At 36.2% G+C, this 23,506-nt stretch overlaps 1 protein-coding gene across 7 annotated transcripts; it reads left to right on the top strand.

Annotated features, from left to right (window-relative positions):
• The first annotated feature begins 1,280 nt into the window (after positions 1–1,280).
• Positions 1,281–23,010, top strand: LOC131851458 (collagen alpha-1(I) chain-like). 7 transcript variants are annotated; one of them, XM_059201971.1, is made up of 21 exons: positions 1,281–1,452; positions 3,914–4,009; positions 5,760–5,936; positions 7,464–7,606; positions 8,080–8,253; positions 8,970–9,098; positions 9,274–9,657; positions 10,046–10,187; positions 10,469–11,097; positions 11,181–11,289; positions 11,495–11,604; positions 11,918–12,122; positions 13,067–13,165; positions 13,859–13,978; positions 15,437–15,595; positions 16,536–16,650; positions 17,146–17,279; positions 17,816–18,036; positions 18,794–19,115; positions 19,734–19,945; positions 20,649–23,010. In XM_059201971.1, exons 2-21 carry the CDS (start codon positions 3,940–3,942, stop codon positions 21,186–21,188), a joined length of 4,194 nt encoding a protein of 1,397 aa, XP_059057954.1. In that variant the 5' UTR covers positions 1,281–1,452; positions 3,914–3,939; the 3' UTR covers positions 21,189–23,010. The 7 variants fall into 7 exon arrangements, with proteins under 7 accessions (XP_059057954.1, XP_059057975.1, XP_059057968.1 ...); XM_059201992.1 differs by having other exon boundaries at positions 1,281–1,454; positions 7,476–7,606; positions 8,973–9,098; XM_059201985.1 differs by having other exon boundaries at positions 1,281–1,454; positions 7,476–7,606.
• The last annotated feature ends 496 nt before the right edge of the window (positions 23,011–23,506 follow it).

The raw sequence follows: 23,506 nt of genomic DNA, 5'->3' as shown, positions 1-23,506 counted from the left end.
TTACTACGACGTTATACATTTTTACGCAATGGAAACTACAATACCAGTCTATGGGCAACAAGAACTAAGATATACTATACTTAAAGCTTCAAATTTCATTTCAGATATATTTAACGGAACCGTTTATGCTGATACTATAATATATATTATATTCGAGCAGTAATATTTTATCGATTATTTATGTGAAATTTTACTGTGTACACCCTTATACTCATTAAACCATAATATGACAACATTACATTATCAAAATTATAGGACGTAATATTTCTGAAGAATATGTACAATATAAATAAATAGAGCACATAAAATGCCTAATAGAAATCCATTATTGCGAACATTAATGAAAACATGAACAAAGTAACCAAAACCAGCATTAAAATTGATCTCTTACGTGTCCATGAGAGATAGATTTTATTTTGTATAGCTTTTAATAACTGTTTAATATATAAAACTATATAAATATTATTTCATAGCAATCATATTAGTAATAGTAGTGATTCCTTTTAAACTGCGTACCGACGTATATTTTTTTAATGATACGGTTACATTTAACTTACAATTATAAATTATAAATTTTAATATTATTTAATTTAATTTGTAACTTTGTATAAATGGTATCACAAAAATTATTAGTATATAATGGCTTCATTATATACTAATAATTTTTGTGAGTGTTACATAACATGTACGGTTTGAATTGCATTTCCAAAGTTGACTATTAGAAATAACAAAGATTACTATTTATGTAATGAAAATGTACTGACTAACATTTTCATTACATAAACTTATGAACTTTTTGATTTTAATGTGAAAACCTAAAGACGTTTTAAATATTATGCATACGTAAGAATTTTACCATTTTAAAATATTATTTCTCTATTATCTCAAAATTAACTACAATTACGAATTTACAATAATATATTGTGTTCACTGTATTGCTCCAAAGTCGTCGTACGAAATATAGTGTAATAAATATCTTATACTATCTAATGACGATCAACATCGATTGTATCGTATTCGTAATCGACTATCAAATTTGTTATTTCGACAGAAACAGAGACGCAAATTCATGTTATTATAAAAAAAATATTATAATCTCAGACTGTAATGCTTGATACGTAGCCACCAATTCATTTCTGTTTAATGATATAATATTTATTTTAAATTGCAACAACATCTTGATTACCAAATCGAAAAAAAATTTAATCGATTAAGTAAAATTAAACAAGAGACATTTTCACATCACTATAGTTTTCCGTGTGTGTGCACATATTTTATGTATCTGTATCTGTATGTTGTGTTGTGTGTGCGTGGTGATTTGTGTTAATGCTGATGGAAAGAATAGAAATTAAATAAATCAGTTATATTTTGACGATGAAACTAACATAAATGTGAAAAAACGCAGTGTATTGTGTTATCAAGTGCAAGTGAATCCGTCGGGAGGCGGTAATCGTGTACGTTTATTCGCTATTTGTGGATTCTGGATCTCGTCGATGTACCATAAACAAAAATGTCAGCGATCCCGATTTTTTGTTTCTTACTGCATACCCATCGTTATACCTTAATTAGATCACACGAATGATATAAAATAATGTTAGACGCTTTCTCCGGCGGCGTGTTTTTAGCTAAACAGTATTCCCCAAGCGATAAATCGGCCATAGTAAACGTGCGCTTCGTGTGCTCGCACCCGTCTACACCCGACCTATCTCATTGTTTATGTATGGAGAATAAGCCAGGAATTTTTATGGGGTTTCACGGCGTATTCTCGTTTTAATTAAATATCTGGATACGATCAGGGATTGTGACGATTGATCACCACGGCGGGGTTACTACGCTGACCAGCGTCCCAACGAGGATCAAGGTTTTTTTCATGTCTCTATTTATAATAATCTCTCGATCATTTGGTATACTATAATGACATTCTTGTAATGAAGTGCCGTTTGGATTTGCGGGACATGTGCCAATAATTGTGGTCGTGACGAAAACGCGTCAATATGTTTTGTATGTATACAATAATATTGTGTCCATATTAAATAGAAATAGGTTTAGTAATCCATATTTGGTTAGGCTAATGAAAACAACAAACATATACAAACAACTAACAGAAAATTATATTTAGCTTGTTATATTGTATATTACAACATCAAATGTTGTTTGCAAGTAATATGAATTTAAATTAAGTACAATAATTATATTAATGTACATGTCATAACCTTAGCCAGTTTTGAAAACATGATTGACTTAATTGTAATTCATGTGATAATTTAACTTCAACACATTCTGAGGTCTGTTTACAACTAATGATAACTGTATATTATGAGTTATATTTTTATTTAGATATTTATAGTAAAAATGAACACATCAATCATAAATAATATTATATCTGATCAATTTATGAACTTATATTTTTTGTGTAAAAATATATAATATTTTGTACAGCTTAAAAATAAAGTGATGATATTAATTTTACTTTCTACCATGTTTTTATAACTCTGGAATATACATACTAAGGTAAATGAAAAGATTTGGACTCACCACATATGTCTGTCTGTAATAGCAAATGCATTCAACACAATGCAAATAATTGTGCTTGAATATGAGTAATTTATAATACAACAGTTTCATGACCACACAAAAATTTAGTAAAACACTGAAAATTATAAATACATTCAATATGAACAATGATACTATTTTATATTTTACATAAATTTACAGTTAAATCATTATGGTTTTAAAAAAAGTAGTCTATCTTGTTTTTACATGGCGGGAAATCTAAAATACACTATATAGTGAAAATGGTCATGTGAATCATGACCTCATCTTTTAAATGGAATATAAAATTCAACAGACATTATCAGTATAGCATAGAATAACAGGTCATATTATATGCAAAAGGATTAATTTCTTATCACTACCATAACAATGCTTATGAGATGAATAAGCATTAGAAATTTAAAACACAGTTTTTGTATGACTCGAAGAATTCAAGAGTCTTTGAGTAATGATTATAAAAAATTAATGGCATATGTTTATTACCACAATGATATCAATATAAAAGTCTAGCATACATTTACTGATGAGATGAGGTTATACATTGTTAATTTATTGTACTTACTGTAAAGGAATAAAAAAGTAAATAATTATTATTGGTTTAAAAATTAATAAAATAGAGAAGAGGATATGTATATTTTATAAGTCTTAATTATGGATTAAATATGAATATTGTATCAATAAACTTTTTGGTAAAACATATTAAATAATAATTATATGCACTTAACAATATCTATTGACTGTTTGATACCCAATGATCGAAATATATGTTCAATAGTCTTATAAATGTATATATTTTTTTAATTTGATATGATTACTATGTAATTATTATATACTTATTATGACTTTAAAATTTTTATAAAAAAATATTTTATGATATTGTAAAAGTAAACAGTATTTTAGTAATTTCTGTTATTAGTTATATGTTTTTTGGGATCACTGTCATGTTATTTTTATGGTAAATTACTGAGTTACATAACTTTTTTATAATTATAAATCAATGCCTGATTAAATTAAAACATTTTTATTATGTTTAGTTCTATAATAATTGTTAGTTTAGATATAATATTTTTATTTTAAATTTCTCAGTTTGCCGCCCCCTTTACATAAAAAAAATACAATAAAATGATTATAGCCATAAGACTGATGGCAGATGGAAAGAGAAAAGAAAAACAATAATAAAGCCCAATAATTTTTAGCCTACAATAAGCTTAAGATGGCTGGGCTACAATAAGCTTATTATTTAGGATATAATCTGATATGTAGGTGAACACTACCAGCATCAGGATGGCTTTAATATGCTACTCATTATTTGGATGATTCATTACTTCAATATATTAACACAATGTTTTTTATAATATAGTCAAGTTGGCGAAGGCACGCAGGGGTATGATCAAGGAGAAGGAGAAGGGCGGAGGCGCCCGCCTCAAGGACGAACCCAACGATCCTACAGAACCTGGTGAGCATAGAACTTGTTTCAGTAGTGATTATCATACATAATACTAATGATATATCACCATGAAAACTGATAAAACTGATGGTCCTGGTTATAATTCTCACATAATACAAACATTACATACATAATAAATATAAATATTTGTATTGGTTTAGATATGGATATCACCTCCAAATAATAAGAAACGTATCAAGACATTAGAATATAACAGTGCCATCTAGTAACTACTCACAACAACTTAATTGTAAACAACCTTTTGAAATAAATATGTTTACTTAAAAATAAAAATATTTAGGGTGTATCTTAAAAAAAAGAGAATAAAATCTGTTTGTTACTCAAATTTCGGAAGGAAATCTTTGTACACATATACAAATATATTTTAAGTATTACAGTGTTTTCATACTTTCTTTCAAATGAGAAAAACAGTTTGCAAGAAAAGCACAAAAAAATTTAATATCTGAAATGGGTTTGTGAGATGTATCGCATAATGTGGACTAAGACAAAGGATTGCGCGCAGGAAAAGCCGCAGTGAACATTTAGTTATAGATCATAGACAATAGTCATATATTCACAACACAATATTGGTGAAAGCAAAACTGCATGTACCAGCGATGCATGTAATCTATTCATCTCATTTATTATTATTACCAATAATTTCAAAGAAACTAGTATTAACTTTTCTACAGTTAATTATAACGGACTATTGGCGCGTTTGTTCTTGCGTGACGTTATTTTATTTATAGCGCTTGAAGAAAAGACAGAGATACTAATATACCTACTTAGTCTTCATAATAAATATGATTCTATTTTTAAATGTTTTATTTAATTTAATGTTTCAAAAGAGAATGAATCAATGCTAAGAAAATGATACAACGAATTTTGTGAATGAATATCCCAAATACAGCCCATATTTGGGGCATCTATGTAGGTATACGAAGGAAACGATTGATTAAGATAGTTTAAAAATAGAATGAAATAATTATGTAAAATACATAAAACTAAGGAAAAGAAAAGAATGTGATAATTATAATTGATTATACACATACTTTTATTTTCGAAAAATAAATTATAATATATGCATAGTAAACATATACATGTTGTCTGATTACGATGGAAGGATCTAATAGAGATGTCACTATATGCTTAAGCAACTGTAAACTTTTACAGGAAGTAAATAAAAAACATAATGCCACAGCAAATATTTTCTGTCCAATACTAAAATACGTAATGCGGCATTAGTTAGACCAGTTTGTCTCGGTGGTCTAGCGGTTTAGCGTACAGTCTCATTATCTATGGTCGCGGGTTCAATTCTCGCACGATATAAACATTTGTATACATGAATATATTAATAAAAACGTAAACGTAAAATATATAAAAAAAAAACAGTTTTACACGTGGTATCTTATGTTACCGAAGTTAATAAATAGTTTTTAGGAAACTTTGCTTGTGCATTTATACACACTAATCTTAGTACCATAAAGGTTACTTAAATAGCAAAAAGAAAAGAAAATCTAGCGAAATTAAGATCATGCTTTTACTTGAAATTGCGACATTTAACAACACAAAATACATATGTATACTTTTATATTTATACCTATTTAATATCTTATATAATTTTATTTAATAAACTAAACCGCCTTCGAGTATCAAAGCACTCCCGAAAAGTTGGCTGGTAGAGAATGTTAATAGCATTAAGCCTACAAAATTCAATAAAATTTAAATAAATAAAGAAAATAAAATTAATATCGTACAGGTCATGGATCTCGTCCACCTTCAGCGTCGCTCCCGACCCCGGCAGCGCTGAAGAAGGAGCCAGACGAGCACAGAGTCAAAATGGAACCCCACAGCCAGTCTGGTGGTGACGATTCAGCTGCAGAGTTGGCAGTTGACGGGATCAAGACTGAAATTGACGGCCTCATGGATAGCGATGGTAAGTTGTATTCCTGACATCATATGATTATTTATTGATCAGTGTGTCAATGACAAACTTGTGATTTACCTGATGGAAAGTAGCAATTGTTGGCTCTTGACGTAAACAACATTACGGGCATCATGAATAAAAAAATCTGATTCCTCATGCGAGGGGAAGGGGATCTTTGGTAATAATGGGGTTATTAGTCCAGTTAGTTTAGTTAGTTAGTGTTACCAATTTACCATGTGATGTAGTCCTCCACCCGTTTTCCCCTGGAATCATGATACAATCTTGGTGAATTTGCCACTATGGGCTAACTCATCTGACCATTTGCTCATGTCATCCTTCATTGGTGCTTCGTAGCCCGCCTTCCAGCGTAAAATGTTAGCGCTGCCGTGTGCACCACTTGGACGAATTCATTAACCCATATGCGTTGGCGTTTATGACGAGTAACGTATGTCTTCGTATTCTGTAATTTCCCCTCCATACTACCCTTCAATTATGTACATTGGATGCGTAAGTATATGTATATGTAAGTACGTAAGTAGTTCTATGTGAGTGTTTGTATGTCTATGTATGTGCCAAATTTCATCCCGATTATTTCGGCCGTTTTAGGTGAATTGAGTAAAAAGTTCAATGTATGATCAGTAAGTAAGATGACTTGGTTATATGGCCACTCTGTTTTCTGCAAATAAACTAATTTCATTTCACTCATTTTCATACAAAACTATAATAGTTACTATTGGCCAGTGAAAATTTTGCTCGTCATATGGGAAAAGACCTCTAGTCTACAGTCGGGCGTTAATGGGTTGTTATGGTATGGTACACAGTAATAAACATCCAAACAGTTTTAGAACCTCTATATTTATAACATAACTGCCCCAAATAGCATGGTGTTACTAAACGAAAACCATTAAAAATAAGTGAAAAATGATGTTTATCTAAAAGGTACTTGCGTACGGAAATTGATTTCTTGCGCGCTCTACAACCTTGATACTTTATAAATAATGTGTTACAGACACTAGGTACCGCTTTGTATTGTAAGAGAGGAAAGAGATGTGACTGGAGATACAAGGAACGTGTCCACTTGATGGAAAGTAGGTCCATCGCCTATAGAATCTCTGCACCATAACTTAGTTTTCGACAGTGGATAAAAAGTATTCATTTGTTGTCGTTATGTTGAATAAATGCTTTCTGTGCGTTTTGGTAAAAAAATATGTGTAACGACAAACAATTTATTGTAAATTAAAATTATATATATATGAATCATATGGCCCGCCTGATGATAAGCGTTCTCGATCCATATAACATAAAGATCGCAGCTCACAGTTCGCGTTTTAGTTGTATACATAAATTTGTTTTACTTTTATTATACTAATACCCTTAGGTACATGAAAGCAAAATATAATAATAATCTTTGAACGCGTTCATTATAAATCGATCTCGTCACTATTTTACGTATTAGTTATGAAACATTACCATAACTTTAATTTTTAGTTAATTTAAGTTTTTTATTTTCATACTTAAAATGTAATTTAATGTCAGTTCCTCATTCAGGCGACCCCACAAAATCACCATCGTGCGACTTAGGTGGTCCTGGCTCATTGAAGTCAGAACGCCTTTCATCAGATTCAAATGACATATTGGATCCTCAGACCGGTCTACGTGGATCTGCACCCAATGTACAGGTAATTATATATTGTAATATAATTAAATGCATGGCATTTTCAAATGAAGAATCTGAAAAATATCTTGAGAATGCTTGGATTGTTATGTGAATTGGATGGCATTGTTCATGAAATAGCACAACAGTGTAATATTTGAAAATTATTGAAAAATAATCATTTTTAAAGCCTATGCATGCATTAAATTATTAATTTTACATCATGACCCCTTGATAAAAAAATCGTGATTCTTCGGATTGATTTATAAATGTACAAATATTTAGTATTTATACTTTAATAAGTTAATCGGTGAAATAATAATAGTTCACAAATAAAATAAAACCAAGCAATATGCCTGCAGTATATCTTTTCTGATTCTCGCTACAAACATGTCTGCAGTTAGATTTCTTATGTGGCTCAATCGAAAATAAACCTTGCAATTATTAAACTGATAGCATAAACTGTAAGGCAACTAAATATTGTTTTTTGACTGTTAGGATGGAAACCAAAATTGCCGAAACCCGAACGTAGGGCCAGAGAGCATGGGGTCATGTCGCATGGGGGGCGGTGGGGGTCCAATGGGGCCAGGCGTATCCATGGGGCCAATGTCCGCCAGTGAGGCGCAGACTCTTCCATCCAATGTCATCAGCAAACAGGCGGGCAGCATGGAGGTAACATTGGCGAATAGAGTTGATTTTCTGCTCAAATCTTATAGTAGTCACTGTTAAATTGATTTAATGTGTACTCCATTATTAGCATTCGGTCTCTCTTTTTAGTCATAGTGCATATGAAACCGGGACTAACATAGTCTGTCAATAGCATAGATGGTTTCATGATTTTTACATGAAGCTCTCTCTCTCTTACGAGAATCATCATCATCATCATCGCAGCCCGGAAGACGTCCACTGCTGGACATAGCCCTCCCCCAAAGATCTCCACGACGATCGGTCCTGCACTGCTCGCATCCAATGCCTTCCAGCGATCTTGACCAGATCGTCGGTCCACCTTGCTGGAGGCCTCCCTTCGCTGCGTCTTCCGGTCCGTGGTCGCCACTCGAGGACTTTATTGCCCCAACGGCCATCTGTCCTACGAGCTATGTGCCCTGCCCATTGGCACTTCAGTGTCGCAATTCCTCGGGCTATGTCGGTCACTCTGGTTCTTCTGCGGATCTCCTCATTTCTGATTCGAACGAGAATATTATTTATTAATTGTTTTTAAATTAAATTTAAAAATAAATTCGTTTTATACATTCAATGTTTTTTAAACTACATGGAATAGAAATGTGTATCTTAGTGACTATTATGAGTATTTGAGCATAATGTTCGCATACTGATATTGTAATTATTATACTGAGAGAAGATGTGCTAAAATCATCTTTTTATCCCAGCAGCAAAGCCAGATCTTCGTTTTCTCAACGCTACTGGCGAATAAGGGCGCCGAGGCAGTAATATCTGGGCAGCATCACTCCATAATAGCGTATCATTGCGCCCAACCAGGCACTAAGAAGTATCTGGAGGTATGACAAATATTTATTGCCAGCATTAATTTCGATTACCATCCACTGCTAAAATGTTCATTTCCTAAGGCTAGTTACAAGATGCATGATTGCAAGGATTTTTGTAACATTCTAAGAAAGTTATTGACAGTTTGCCCCTTGACTATATTAATTCATATTTTGGATATATTTACAGAAACACCCTCTGAAAATGGGCCAATTTAACAAACAAAGTCCAGCACAATGGCTTAATAATATGGCCATGGCAAAAAGAGCGGGTATGCGTGGTGGTCCTAACATGATGGGAGGGCCCAATCAAATGGGGCACATGATGGGCGGACCCATGGGTCCTAATATGGGACCTATGGGACATGGTGGTATGGGACACATGGGGCCTAATATGATGGGCCCTAATAGAATGGGTGGGCCCGGAAACCAAATGATGATGATGAAAGGAGGCCCCGGTCCCATGGGCCAGATGGGTCCGGGGATGGGGCCTATGGATGGGTTTCCAGGGGGCACCCCGTCCTGTGGTGTCATGGACGGCATCGGTGCTGATGGTGAAATGCCCTGGGACACCGTAAGTATTTTTATTATTTTTATGAATTGAAATTCAAATATGAGAGCTTAAAGTTATAAATGTTATCGAAATGGCGATTCAGTGACCTTAGCACTTATATTAGAATTTAAATATGCAATTGTCATAGGGAGAATAACTCTTTTTTATTCGTTTATGTTATTAAAATGAATTTAGCAAATTTTTAGTACTCGTTTTACAACTCGATTAAGGAAGAGGGTCTTTATGGTTATATTACTTAATATTATATACTCACTAAAACACGTATTTTTCGAAGCACACATCACACTGGCCAGAATGACATCTATTGACTCTTTTTTACAAAGTACCCACTTTAGTACATAATACACAATGTGAATTCTCTAGTCTGTATGTAATTGATATTTCGCAGAAAAACCCCTCTGTAATGTCGAACGGCATGGCCAACGGCGGCGGCGGCGGCGGCGGAGCCCTGCCCCCGTGCTCGGAGCCCGGCGACGCGCCGCCGCAGGATGCGCCGCCCACAGACGCACCCTGCCAACAGGGGCCTAAAGGTAACTGTATCCCTCGTTTCTATCTACCAAAACATGTCCGACAATGTTGTCTAATGTTGCTCATGTAATATTTGGAACAAACATTTGGAATGACAACTAAAAACTTACCTAAATAACATAACATCTGATACTAAATCCGTCTTAACTGCGCATTATTCATTACAGACTTAATTGTTAAAGACCGATAGTAGCACTGGAAATTCGAAATTTAGTAGTAAAAATTAAACAAATTTAGTTGAAATTATATGTGTAATTATATATTTTAATGTATGTTTTCATAGGTGTTAAGATTCCAGATGAAAACTTAACGCCACAGCAGCGTGCGCATCGTGAGGAACAGCTAGCGACAATTCGTAAGATGCAGCAGATGCTCTTCCCGGAGAGCGGTAGTGGCGCTAATCAAGGCCCCGGTGACGGCACACAACCCCCCAATGAAGTAAACCCCCCTAACTCGGCGGGCAACATGAATATGCCTTTCCCGCCTATGTCCGGTATGGGCCCAAATGGACCTATGGGCTCCGGGCCTAATGGACCAATGGTATCGATGCCAAACAGCATGAACTCGGGCCCGAGCTGCAGTATGGCTGGCCCGTTAGGACCAAACGGACCGATGGGACCTGGACCTATGGGCCCCGGTGGACCCATGGGACCAAATGGACCCATGGGCGGCCCGATGGGAGGCATGGGTGGTCCAGGCGGCATGGGAATGGGTGGACATGGATCTATGGGGCCTAATGGAATGATGGGACCGAATGGTCCAATGATGCCAGGAATGGGGCCGAATGGACCTATGGGGCCTCTAGGACCTTGTGGAATGAAAGGAATTCGAGGAGCTTGTGGAGGTCCAGACATGAAGGGTGGTATGTGTACTGACATGCACATGGGACGAGGTTGTGGTGGTCCTATGGGGGTAAGTTGTCTGAAAATCATATTGCAGGTATAAATATATATGATATATTATATAAGTTTACTCATATTGTTTTAAATTTGCAGCGTATGCCTAACCCCATGGGCGGAATGGGAGGGCCTAAACCGTGTATGATGGGCGGACCACATATGGGACCTAGAATGATGCCAGGGCCTAATATTAACGCAATGAATGGTGAGTACACAGTGAATGAGAGAAATTGTTAATTTGTGTTTATATGGAAGATAATATCCAGAACAACTGCAGCTATATGAAAACATTTTTAACATTGGATGGGTGCATTATTTCATATGAATATTTAGACTATATATTGTTCAACCTGGATAAAATCGGAATTTCGATATATTTTAATGTAAATTCATCAATTTATTTGTTACAGGTGGTATAATGATGGACGGTATGATGGGCGGGATGGTGCATGGTGAATGCGGTGACCATCACCCATTGCCGAATGGTCCTATGTGCGATGAGTATGGACGTGGTCGAAATGTAAGTCGATCGATTATTCATAATTGATAAATATTGACGTTGTATCATTTCGGTAGAACTCATGATAAAATTTTGTTAGATCGCGCCTACATAAGACGATTACCCACAGATTTTAATAATCCAATAACTTCCACTACAGAACATGGAATTCCTATACGAAATGTATAGCTTACTTGTCTTCCATATCTTTAAGTATATGCTTTAAATATATTAAAACCTGATACATCGAAACTGGTCAAGTACATAAATAATTACAGTCATAAAATTGATAGTTTCGTCATTATTACATGTTTACAACTAGATTTGTTTGCAGATGGGCCCCGGCGACCCCGGCGGGTTAGGCCCGGGCGGGATGGGCCCGGGCGGCCTGGGCCCGGGCGGCCTGGGACCGGGCGGGGCGGGGCGAGCGGGGCCAGGCCTACGAAGCCCCAAAAGCCCGGCGGCCGGCGCCGATTTCGATTGGCAGAAGTTGCACCACCAGTTCTTCGACGACCCCAAGTCCATGGATACTGAATTAAGTAAGTATAAATAATGATATGATAATCTTAACATATAAATGTCACAATGTTTGTTCACTCCTACTGAAACGATTGTGATAAAATTTTACTCTGTAGGTTTAAGAATTAGTTGTTATCTATTTTTATACACCTAAATGAGGGTAAAATATAATTTAGTCTTTGGTTTTATCTTACCCTTTATGTGTGTATCTTTTTAAGTGATAGCGTTAAATTTCAAAACTAATTATGATAAAATTTTCACAGATTAATGTACTAAATACTGGTAAATTGGCTGTAGCCACTTTCAAATCAAATTAAAATATCTTTATTTATGTAGGTCTATTACAGGCTGATATGTCAAAAACTATCGTCAGTTCGGAAAGCATTCAAGCTAAGAAGAACTGATAAGAAACTCAGCTTTTACTCTTTTCAAATTTGCTTGTACATGTTTACAAAAATACAAATTCAATTTTAAATTAACAATTAAGCAGTATAGATAAATAGAATAAATTCAAAATTAGGCTTTTTAAGAACCTAATTTATAACGCGGGTATGCTTGTATTAACTAGTTTGATTTTTTGTTACTTAATTAGTTATACATTTGACATTGTATTTATGTGCCTTTTAGTATATTTACAAAAAGTCTTAAACATGTAAATTTGTTACCCCATTCTTCTTGCCTGAAATTTGCCTTGCCTTATATTCTGAATATGGGGATAAAATAAATATAATTAAGATGTATCTTTATAATAATATTATAAACGCAACAGTTTGTAAAGTATGGATGTTTCTACGTAAAAACTACTGAACGGATTTTGATGAAACTTTATAGTAATGTAGCTTATGCATGAGAATAACATATGGACTATATTATTTATTGATATTTATAATTGAAATTTATCGCTGGTTAAACAGCGGTAAATGTCAATACCTAGTAATAGAAAAAATGGGTCATATTGTTTTAGGTACACAAGTGAAATCTCCATGCTCAGAACGAGGCGGTTGTTTACCGCCACCACCATACGGCGCCTCACCGTTACACAGATCCGCCTCAGTACCTATAGGTTTGTGGTTACTTTTTTTATGTAATTAGTATGGCAAACAAGCGTACCGTCCGTGGTACCATGGTATTTATGCATTATCATACCTAGGACTGATATTTTACCGCCCCTACAACCTCTATAATCATCAGTATCAAAGCAAGCTGCTTAGCCTCTGTAAAAGGTGATACTGAGGTATCCAGAGCAGAGAACTTTACTTACTGTATTTCATGTACAATATATATTGCTAATAAAATTCTAAATAACTCATAGGTACTATTTTCGTAGAAGAATCAGAATGATTGATGTACCTAACATACAAGTAAATAATAGTTATAGTTGTTGTGAATGAAATAGGATGACTAAGACCATCATCGCTCATTCGCTCAAAGATAACTATTCCTAAACATCCTCCGCGGTAACTGCTTGTTTTTCCGTGTTCTTCAATCGTGCGTCCTTTAGCGGCTTTTTAAAAATTAATTATCAAACGTAATGGTGGGCATGTAACTATGGACTAAATACATAATTATAGAGTTATTAATAAACTATAAATCTTAAACGTGTCTTTAATAGAAAATTAAAGATTTAACAGAAATTGAAATGACATGAATGAAATACGCGCGAAAGAACAAATTAAGTTAAATGCAATTCCCACGATTATGCGTGCTGGCTTTCCCGCGTGACGGAAAGGCAGCTAATGTTTATTTGTTTGTACAGCGACAGCATCCCCTGGTCATGGTGGTGTGCAACTACCAATGTCTGCAGAACCCTCCCGCGCACCTTCAGCCTTGTCGTCGCCCGCGCATTGCAAGCCACCGCCTAAACAAGACGCGCCGGGTAAGTTTGCAAGCAACATCAACGCTTTCTATACACTACCTTATCTTAGGCACTTGTCTCACTCCGGCGTATATACGACTGAGGATTATTTATTATATTAGATGTAACAGAAATTCGAGTAATGTATACGTTATATTTTTTATAACTTTGAATTTAATAACCTTATTGTTCCGTTTTTCTCAATAATTATCTCTAATTCATCCCGATATTTTCTTCGGAGTGAATATAGTGCATTCGTAATAAAATATCGTATACATGATAGAGTGAAATCTCAGTTATTTAAATTTGTTTTTCGCTACACGTCGTCGGTGAGACAATTGCCTTATTAATTCCATTCGCTAATTTCACTACCGTGCCGTACCCAGTACTGTAGTATTTACTTATTTAGAAGGACGGTTTTTTATGTTTTTTTTTACGTTCTGTTCATCAGTGTATTGAATCTCTAAACAATAGAATAGAATTTCTAATCGAGAACCATAAATAATGTACCTACTCATTTAGTAGTTTAACGAAAGATATGAACTCCACCTTATAGGAGAAATTTTCCACTGCAAGGCATGGGTCCGTTCCGTAACAGGAGATATTAATCTACTGTTATTAGAACTACTGTACCCGAACGACATAATCAGAATCTATATCTTTATCCGTAAATAATATGTATGTTATATATATTACTTTGTTTCAACTGCCATACTATGTCGTACTATCTCTAAGCTCAGATACATGAACTTTATACGAATACTTGCGTATTCGCACAGGTGCAGTTGTTGTTGGAATCTCTAATACTTTTGAAAATGAAATACAACCCATGTTACTTGGTACTAATGTTACTTTCTATAAATATTCCAAATCGCTTGGTATGTTGTTTCTCAGTTCATCATTTATTACAAACAAATATTGAAGTGTTTCCTCTTTAAGAAGTAGTAGTAGTAGTAATTTAGATAACTGTTTGAGTATTCAGTTTTTTATAAGCTATTGTACAAAACCGTCCTTTTAACACTCTTAATTGTTTAATTATAAAATAATGGCCTTATTGGGTAAGTCGAATATCAGAGAAGAATATCGCATGTTTAAACATTTCACTAGGACATTAGAAGCCATAGAAGTAGCTGAGCATGCTGTGTTTACGTGTTAGACATTTTCCCAACCACGAGATTTTATTTCTTTTTATTTTCTACACATATCTTACCAAATGCAAATGGTATGATGTGCAATTTTTTTAAGTTTCTAAATTTTGTTTTTTTTTCTGTAGTTGTAATGCGTATTTTTTGTTTTCCCCCCTCCCTCTCGCAAAACGCTTGACGCTTGAAATCCCACCGTGTGATGAATAACAACGAAAATATCTAAAAATACTGCGGACCCTAAAACTGGACTCGACACCAAACGTTTACGAAACAAATATGGCTTGACAATGATAAAATTGTCGAAATATTGAATCCAAAACATTGGCATCAAAAGAAATACTAGAGAAGTTGGACGATGGCGTATTTGTCCGAACACTACAATGTTTGGCGGCGCAACAGCAGAAGAATCAACAGGGCGGGTCACACGGGAAGGAACCCAGTTTGATGCCCGTGCCGTCCCCACAGCAAATATCCTACCTCAATCAGTTTGAAGGTAAATTGGCTTAAATTGACGACAGAAATAATTATGGACATTAGGCTGGGACTACATTCTGTTCGTTTTCGTTTCAACACGTCTATACTTGTGTGTAGGGCTAAATAAAGGATTTCAATCGCACCTAATAATAACTTTCAATACATTAACTAATTGTTAGTTCTGTTAACTTGAAAATTGTCGCATGTATCTGAAACTACTGTTTTGTAACCTCAGCTTTAATGTTAAACTATAATTTCTTCTGTGTTCGATTCAAATTAAGCCTTCAAATGTTATTATGCTTACAGTCAAATAGTAAACGCTGCAAGATGGCCACACAATAGATATTTTTTGTTGACCATTTGTCTTCAAATTACTTCATGTAGCTGATATGTAATTATAAGTATTATTATAAAGTGAACTCGTACGGTGATAATGAATTTAAAAGTATCGTGTTCGTATTTTAAATGTGATTTTTAGTTTACTGACAAATTTTGTACTCATATGGTAATGACATTTGGTAGTATTATATGTATAAAAAATATGAGCTCATCATCGGTTTACATATCGGCTACAGATTCATTATTATTTAAATTCAAGTACAAAACCATTCAAATTGGACTTCTAAAAGTAATTTGTTCACACAAAACATTTTTAGTTCCTGTTTAAGTATTCTATTGTACATAGATGCATGCATGTGTGTGTGAGTATTATATTCAATTTTATTATTATCAGTAGTTTTTGTGTCGAAGTTTACATATTTATGTTTTAATTTCTTGTATTCTGTTTTGTGCAAAGGGTCTTTGTGCTGTTTCTATACTCTTATTTTGGTGGTGGTTGGTGAAAATGTGCTAACTTACGTATCTTCATACTCTATGGCTAATTCGTTCCTTCATTCTACATCGTCGGTTTGACGCTTCGTTTCTCGGTGTTTATGGTATACATATTTCTCTTGTGACAGGTCAAGAGTTAACGATACAGAAACAACCAAACACATCGTTAAAAGACAACGGGCCGCCATCCAACAGCGGGGGACAAACGCCCCAGTCGAGTTCTAATCAAAAATCACCAGCCGGGTAAGATATTTCATATGATTCCTTTATCTAATACTATAATGTCAAAATTTCACCAACATATACACAAGTATACATATAAATAAAATTGGAGTGTCTGTTTGTAATATTGAAATAACCGTTTTTTACTACATGCATATGAATATAAAATAATATAAATACGGTACAGACACCAAAATAACATTTTTTACAATTTTTGTCTTTCTGTCTATTTGGCCCAAGTTGTACCGATTTTGACAGGACTTTTATTGGCAGGTAGCTAATGTAATAAGGAGTAACTTAGGCTACTGTACTTTTATTTTAGAAAAATGAAGTTAAATTCCACTCGGACGAAGTCGCGGATGCAGCTAGTTATATATATATAAAAACAATATTAATTATAAATTCTTTATTGTACACATAGAATAAATGCAATAAGAAAAACAATATGACATGTATTTAATGATAACCTCTTGCTAATCATGTATAAAGAAAATGTAGTACAAGTGTTGGTTTCAGCATGATGCCCGGTACGCCAGAGCCACACTCGTCGCTAGCTGAGCAACGCACGGGGAGGTTCTCACTCGAGCAGAGTCCCGGGTTCAATAATCCACAGACACCCACCTCCGCCGCGCCCACCAAATGTGCCCAAGGTAAGAAATATTTAGACAATTTTCACGGAACATGGAATAATTACGTGCTATAGTGAAACCATTTTCCGAAAATCAAGTTAATTATGAACTATTGTTTATTTAATACCAGCTATACTCGCGGTTTCACCCGCATTATATTTATTTTATAGCCTATGTGTTATTCTAATGTATAAGATATATTGTTGTAAAGTTTCATTAAAATCAATTCAGTAGTTTTTGTATGAAAGAGTAACAAAGATTCTTCCATTCATTTATCTGTCAACATCACAAACTTCTATATTGATAATATAAGTAAGATTCTCTGTGTACCCTCAAGGTAAGGTTGAAGAATGGAAAGAATGGAATGGAGAAACACATATTTTCGTCGAGTATATTATCTTTGATAATATATAATATATAAGAGCAAAACATTTTTTTCCCCGTAGAATTGTCCAAAATCCCTTTTTCAGATAAAATAAAGTGCAATATTTCTGCAGAATATATCATAAGTAAAATAACGAATGTAATAACATTTTTATTATCAATATTTTTTATAGACGAAAAATCACGACCGAGTCCGTCATCGAATCGGTCGAGTCAAGAAAGTGCGTCAAAAACGCCACAGCGGGACTCGAACCTCAACCAGGGACCTTACGCGCCCGCCTCCTCCGCTTCCTCGTGCGCTGGCAGTGTCAAGAGTAGTTGCAGTGTGGCGTCGAGTACGGCGCCTACAACGGCCAGTGGAAGTATAGAGGACAATATGTCAGCTAGTAGTGAGGTAAGCAGAAATCTTTACATATAAAACATTCGCCGCCGCTGTCTGTTCACTTATATCTTTTAAATTATGTAACAGTTTTTAATGCCGATTAAAGCAACAGATAGAGTGATTCAAGAGGAAGATTTATATGTATAATACAAGCGTATTATAGTATAGAACAAGCCGAGAAATTCAAAGATTTGTAATGCATCCGTTCGAAGACGGGACGGGAATGTATATAAAAAATTAAAGGAAAAGACATGGCAGATGTCTTTTCCTTTAATTTTTTATACTACGATGGTTGCAAATGTGCTGTCCCGTCCATGTGCTGGTATACGGTTACCGTATCCTATGGACGCATGAAACACTTAAGAAAGTATCTACAATTCTTGCTTATCTTGCGCGTCTAATTGCCGTAGAAAATTGTTTGCCATATATCCTAAAATCCCGATTGTTCTAATGAAGAATTTCTTCTTAAAAACCTAAAAAAGTGAATGCTGATTTGGTATATAATAAAATAAGTAGTACCTCTAAAAGAAATATGTATGAGGATTTTAAAAAGGGTATTTATTTTTCTTCATGTGACCTCGTGACTAATAGTATACCTTATACCCTATAATTTTGCAACCCTATTTCACTTATAATAGAATATATCTTATAAAATTGTTTTGGGTCAGAAACAAGGTATATTGTTACGGCTACTGCAGTTCAAGAGCTATAACCGGGTGGTCCACTAGAATACTGGTATAGCATACTAATTGTAATGATATCGTTTTAGACGACGTTATCGGGCGGCCCGAACAGCACGAGCCTGCCGGGCCCGTTCCCGAGCGCGTGCAGTATGAGCCGGCCCGACAACATCCCCATCAACCCGAACCAGGGCCCCGGAGGCCCGCTGGGCGGCGGCGCGGCGTCGTTCGACCCGATCTCGTCGCTGGCGCAGATGTCGCAGCAGCTGACGAGCGGCGCGCCCGGCGCGGGGCCCGCGGGGCCCGCGGGGCCGCCGCCCTGCGGGCCCTTCGCGCCCGCGCCCCACCACCTCCCGCACCACCACGCCATGCACCCCCACTCGCACCCCCACATGATGATCAATGATTTGGGTGAGCTGATTTTTGTTATTGCGACTGTTGATGATGTGGACTCGCATCTTGATTTCCAGAAATTAGGGTAGTCGCTTCCACCGGTCATAAAATACCAAATTAATTTTAATTTAAGTTTAATTTTATAAAAAAGTATTCTGCATCTTTAGTAACTAGAAATACCTCAGAACAAATTAGAATTGCCACAAGAACATAGCCTACATTTTACAGATTTAATGAGAAATTAACAACATTCCAATTAAAACTGACCTACTATTGTCTTGTCAATATTGAAATTGGGACGTTGCGGCTTCGTTAATTTTTTGGCGCATACAAATTCGAATCTTCAGCAGCGTCTATTTCAATAAGGATGTTCACTGCACTTGTAAGCCTTTACCGGGACACCCTCGAATGTGTTTGCAAGGAAACTGGATACTGACAAATCAGAACCATACCTTTTATACATTTTTGAGGGAGGTCCAAGATGAGAGAATTATGAATTAGTAGTGATATTAATTCAATAATGTGTTGGTGGTTACCCTGTCGCGGCAAGAAATTCTAATATCAAACTAGTATTATCTGTAGTAGTAATAATAATAGAAATTAATTATAATGTTAACATAATGGTATTCGTATCAGGATGCCACATGGACAATATGGGAGGCCCAGGAATGGGCGGACCCATGGAAGGCATGATGGGCGGCGGCGACTTCCCGCCGGACATCAACCTCAGCCCGAAGATGGGCGCGGGCGCCATGGGCGGCATGGGCGGCATGCCCGGAGACGGCATGATGGCCGCGCGCATGCCCAATGCTGCCAAGATGCCGCCCTTCAACGGCGCCAACGTGCAGGTGATTTGATTATGCTTTTTATTTTCTTTATTTATAGTCTTTATACTGATAGTGAAGTTAATGTTGTTGCTTGTTGCTCACTGCTTCAGTTCGTCAGCTTGTCCTAAGATATAGGATAGTCTCATCCCATAGACTCCACGTTCCTCTGTGCTACTGTATTATGCTTTAGGCGCTTTTAATTGTTTGAAGTCACTTTTATCACTTGTTTGAATTTTAAAAGATTTTGTTTTAGTTAAAATTTATTTTAATATATATGCCTGTTAAATTATAACCTTTTTTACATGGCACATAAATCTAAAATCTGAATTTAAGGCATTTGCTTTTATCCAATCTTTAAGTTGGCGACAATAAAGTTATAACTGTCTGCCTCGCCTTGCGATGGCCAGGGGTTTCGATCAGTACACATTGAATTTTATTATTTCGGTTTAAGAATGTTTTTAATATACAAATATATTATATTTATGTATTTACAGATGTTTATTTATTTTATTTCTTTAGGTACAAGTTATTTTTATTTGTGAAGTACAGGTAACTATGATTATTCTATCCCATTGTCTTATGTCTACGTATAAAATTTTCTATTTCAATCAGTTTTTTTATAGAATTTTATTTCTAGTTTATATTCTCTTACATCGAAGTACGCTTGAAAAGAGAAGGCGTATATTCTAACACCATCCCGAAGTTGAAACAAAGAATATTTCAGGTGAAGGCGAGCGCGCCGAACACGATCCAGTACCTACCCACGCGGCCGCAGATGGCGTGCAACTCGGGCCCGCGCGGGCCGCCCAGCCTGGAGTTCCTGCAGCGCGTCACCAGCCCCATGCAGATGGAGGGCAAGGGCGGCGTGCAGTACTTCCCGGGCGCGCGCGGGCTCGACGTGGACGGCATGCGGGGCGTCATGCGCGGGCCCGGCATGCTGCGCATGGCGCCCTACCCGGCCGGCTTCGGCTCGCCCCCCAAGATGCCCGAGTTCGGGGCGCCGGGGCCCGCGCCGGCCGCCATGTGCGCCGGCTTCCGCGGCGGCAAGGGGCCCATGGGCCCCGCCGTGCGCATGGGCGCCGCGCAGCCGCTGCCGCCGTCCATGGCCGGCCCCGGGCCCGGCTTCAAGGGCCAGGGGTTCGCCATGCAGTCGACGGCCGACCCCAACTACGCGGCGCAGTTCCACAACTTCCAGCAGCAGCTGTACGCGACGGGCAGCCGCGCGCAGCACCAGGGCTACCCGCCGTACCAGCCGTCCAAGTGATGGCAGCCGGCCCGGCCCGGCCCGCTCGTGTCCTGACGCCCGCGCGCGCCCCCCGCCCGCTCCCCGGACTGTCCCCGCGTGCCCGGCGTGCCCCACGTGCCCCACGTGCCCCACGTGCCCTACGTGCCCCGCGTCGACGCCCATGTACTTAATTAATTATACGCCAGTGAAACGAGAGATCAAATATTTTGTTAGTGATTTTCGTTAGTCCGCATACTTGACATTCGTTCGATATTGTGAAGTTTTAGAAGCTGCCACCCCTTATGTTTACTAGCGTACTAATTTTCAGGTTAGGTTACTATCGTAGGTTTCTTGACTGAGCATCATTTTTTATGTTAGTGAAAGCGGATGCGTTTGTACAAATTGTACAAAATTTAGACGTGTTATTGTGTACTCTACGTGAATTAAAGTACAGTTAGACGTAATTGATTTGCTTATGGCAATAAATTAGTTTAAGGGCAATTTTTTTACAGAGACATATGCCAGAATTTCAGTGTATCGGTTCCTTTACTTAGCTATTTTTACGTACGATTCCTATGCACACAGATATCTAGTCAATTTGAAATTAACGGAGCCCGAGCCTGTGCCGGCCGCGAGCGACGCCGCCCCGGCCACAGACGAGAACATTACACAAGTACATTATTATAAACGATTTGTCCGTCTTAGTTTTAGATTAATTAAATCCTATTTAGTGAAATTGGTTTATCATTATTGTTTTGGCTGATGGCCAGTGTAACTTGAAATTAATGTACCAGTCTAATGTTAGGACTTTTTTATTACTTTTGATCTGATAGCAATGTTTTTTCTGTCTTCCAATACCTTTTAATAGACTCTTAAATATTACAATACAATAAGGAGTATACAAAATTATACTCCAATAATATGCTTCGGACTGCACAGTGGTTAGTTCGAATAGTCTTTACTTTTAATATTTAAAAGTACTTAAAATCTGATGCCATATTATTTGCCACGTGAATTTAATTTCGTGATATTTTTAAACTATATCTATTTTAATTTATTGCTGTCTACAGTTTCTTTATAATAATGCCAATATAACAGAAATCATAACATTTTTAACGTCATAGGACTTATTAATATGCTAGGCTAGTAGTCGCACATTGTGAACGTCACAGTGGCCTTCGATTGATGTCTCTTTGTTTGTAAAGCAATAAAGCAGTTGGCGCGATGTAAAGCCGCACCGGGTTGTAGCCGCTCGACACACTGACGGCCCGACCGTCCGACGGCTCGACCACCCGACGGCTGGCCTGCCTGACGGTTCGACTTCCCGACGGCACTGTAGTTAGTATTGTTCCGCGCAGTCCGCCTGTGGTTTCACGACACTCGAGATTATGAACGGCATAGCAATTTCGAGAATAACAAGCACAACAGTCCAGATCATAACACCCGCTAGCGTTTAGATAGTGTTAATTTAATTGTAATTATAATTGTAAGGTAAAGAATGGTTCTTGTTTTAGGGTAAGTGAAGAGCAATGATATAAAATAGTTTGTCTAATATTGATAAGAAATGAAATTAAGATGCAAACTATTGGTTGTGATTATGACACAATTTGTTAAGTTGTTCGTAGATTTGTCACACTGAGAATTGTGGAAACTTAACTGAATTTCACGATAGAGGGTCCCTTTTTATTTTTTACTTCTTTGTTTTTTGGATATTTTTACTTGTTCTCGTTTGTACATCGCTAACAATAATTGTACAGAGTACTTTTGGACTTAATTTAAGGCAATAAATGTATTTATTTTATAACTCGTGATGTAAGAATTTATTCTTAATTATTATAAAAAAATATATGATATGCTTGTATACTCATGTTTTATTTATATTTATTTACGTAGTAAATACAGAATTTTGTTTATTAGGTACTTCACTATTAAGATAAGTGATAATATAGTTACAAATTAATAAGAAAGCATGATTTGTTTTTACTTAAAATACATATTTTTTATTGTAGGAATTTACCAGTTCAAATGTTATAGGCAGAAATAGACTATACTCAAATAAACGGGCTTGTTTGATTACAGTATGTGAGTGATATTTATAGTTTTCAACGGGACCTATTTACTTAAAACTAACGAATCCTGAAGCGCTAACATAAACCTCATTTCTGTACAAGTTCATAAAGTTGTAATCATCTGTCATTTAATGAAGTATTCTTAATATTTTTTTCTAAGAAATTGTAAATATAGGTACATATATTTTACAGAACTATACAATAAAGTATATGGATGTATCCAATAACATTGGTGATAAATAGTCACAAAGTTGCTAATATCGTAACATTTATTAACGGCCCTTGCGA

This window comes from Achroia grisella, unplaced genomic scaffold (genome assembly GCF_030625045.1).
Source record: "Achroia grisella isolate CSIRO2021 unplaced genomic scaffold, CSIRO_AGI_Agris_v1 utg1174, whole genome shotgun sequence".
Lineage (NCBI taxonomy): Eukaryota > Metazoa > Arthropoda > Insecta > Lepidoptera > Pyralidae > Achroia > Achroia grisella.
Note: the sequence above shows the minus strand (reverse complement) of the source record. Positions and strands in the feature narration are given on the sequence as shown.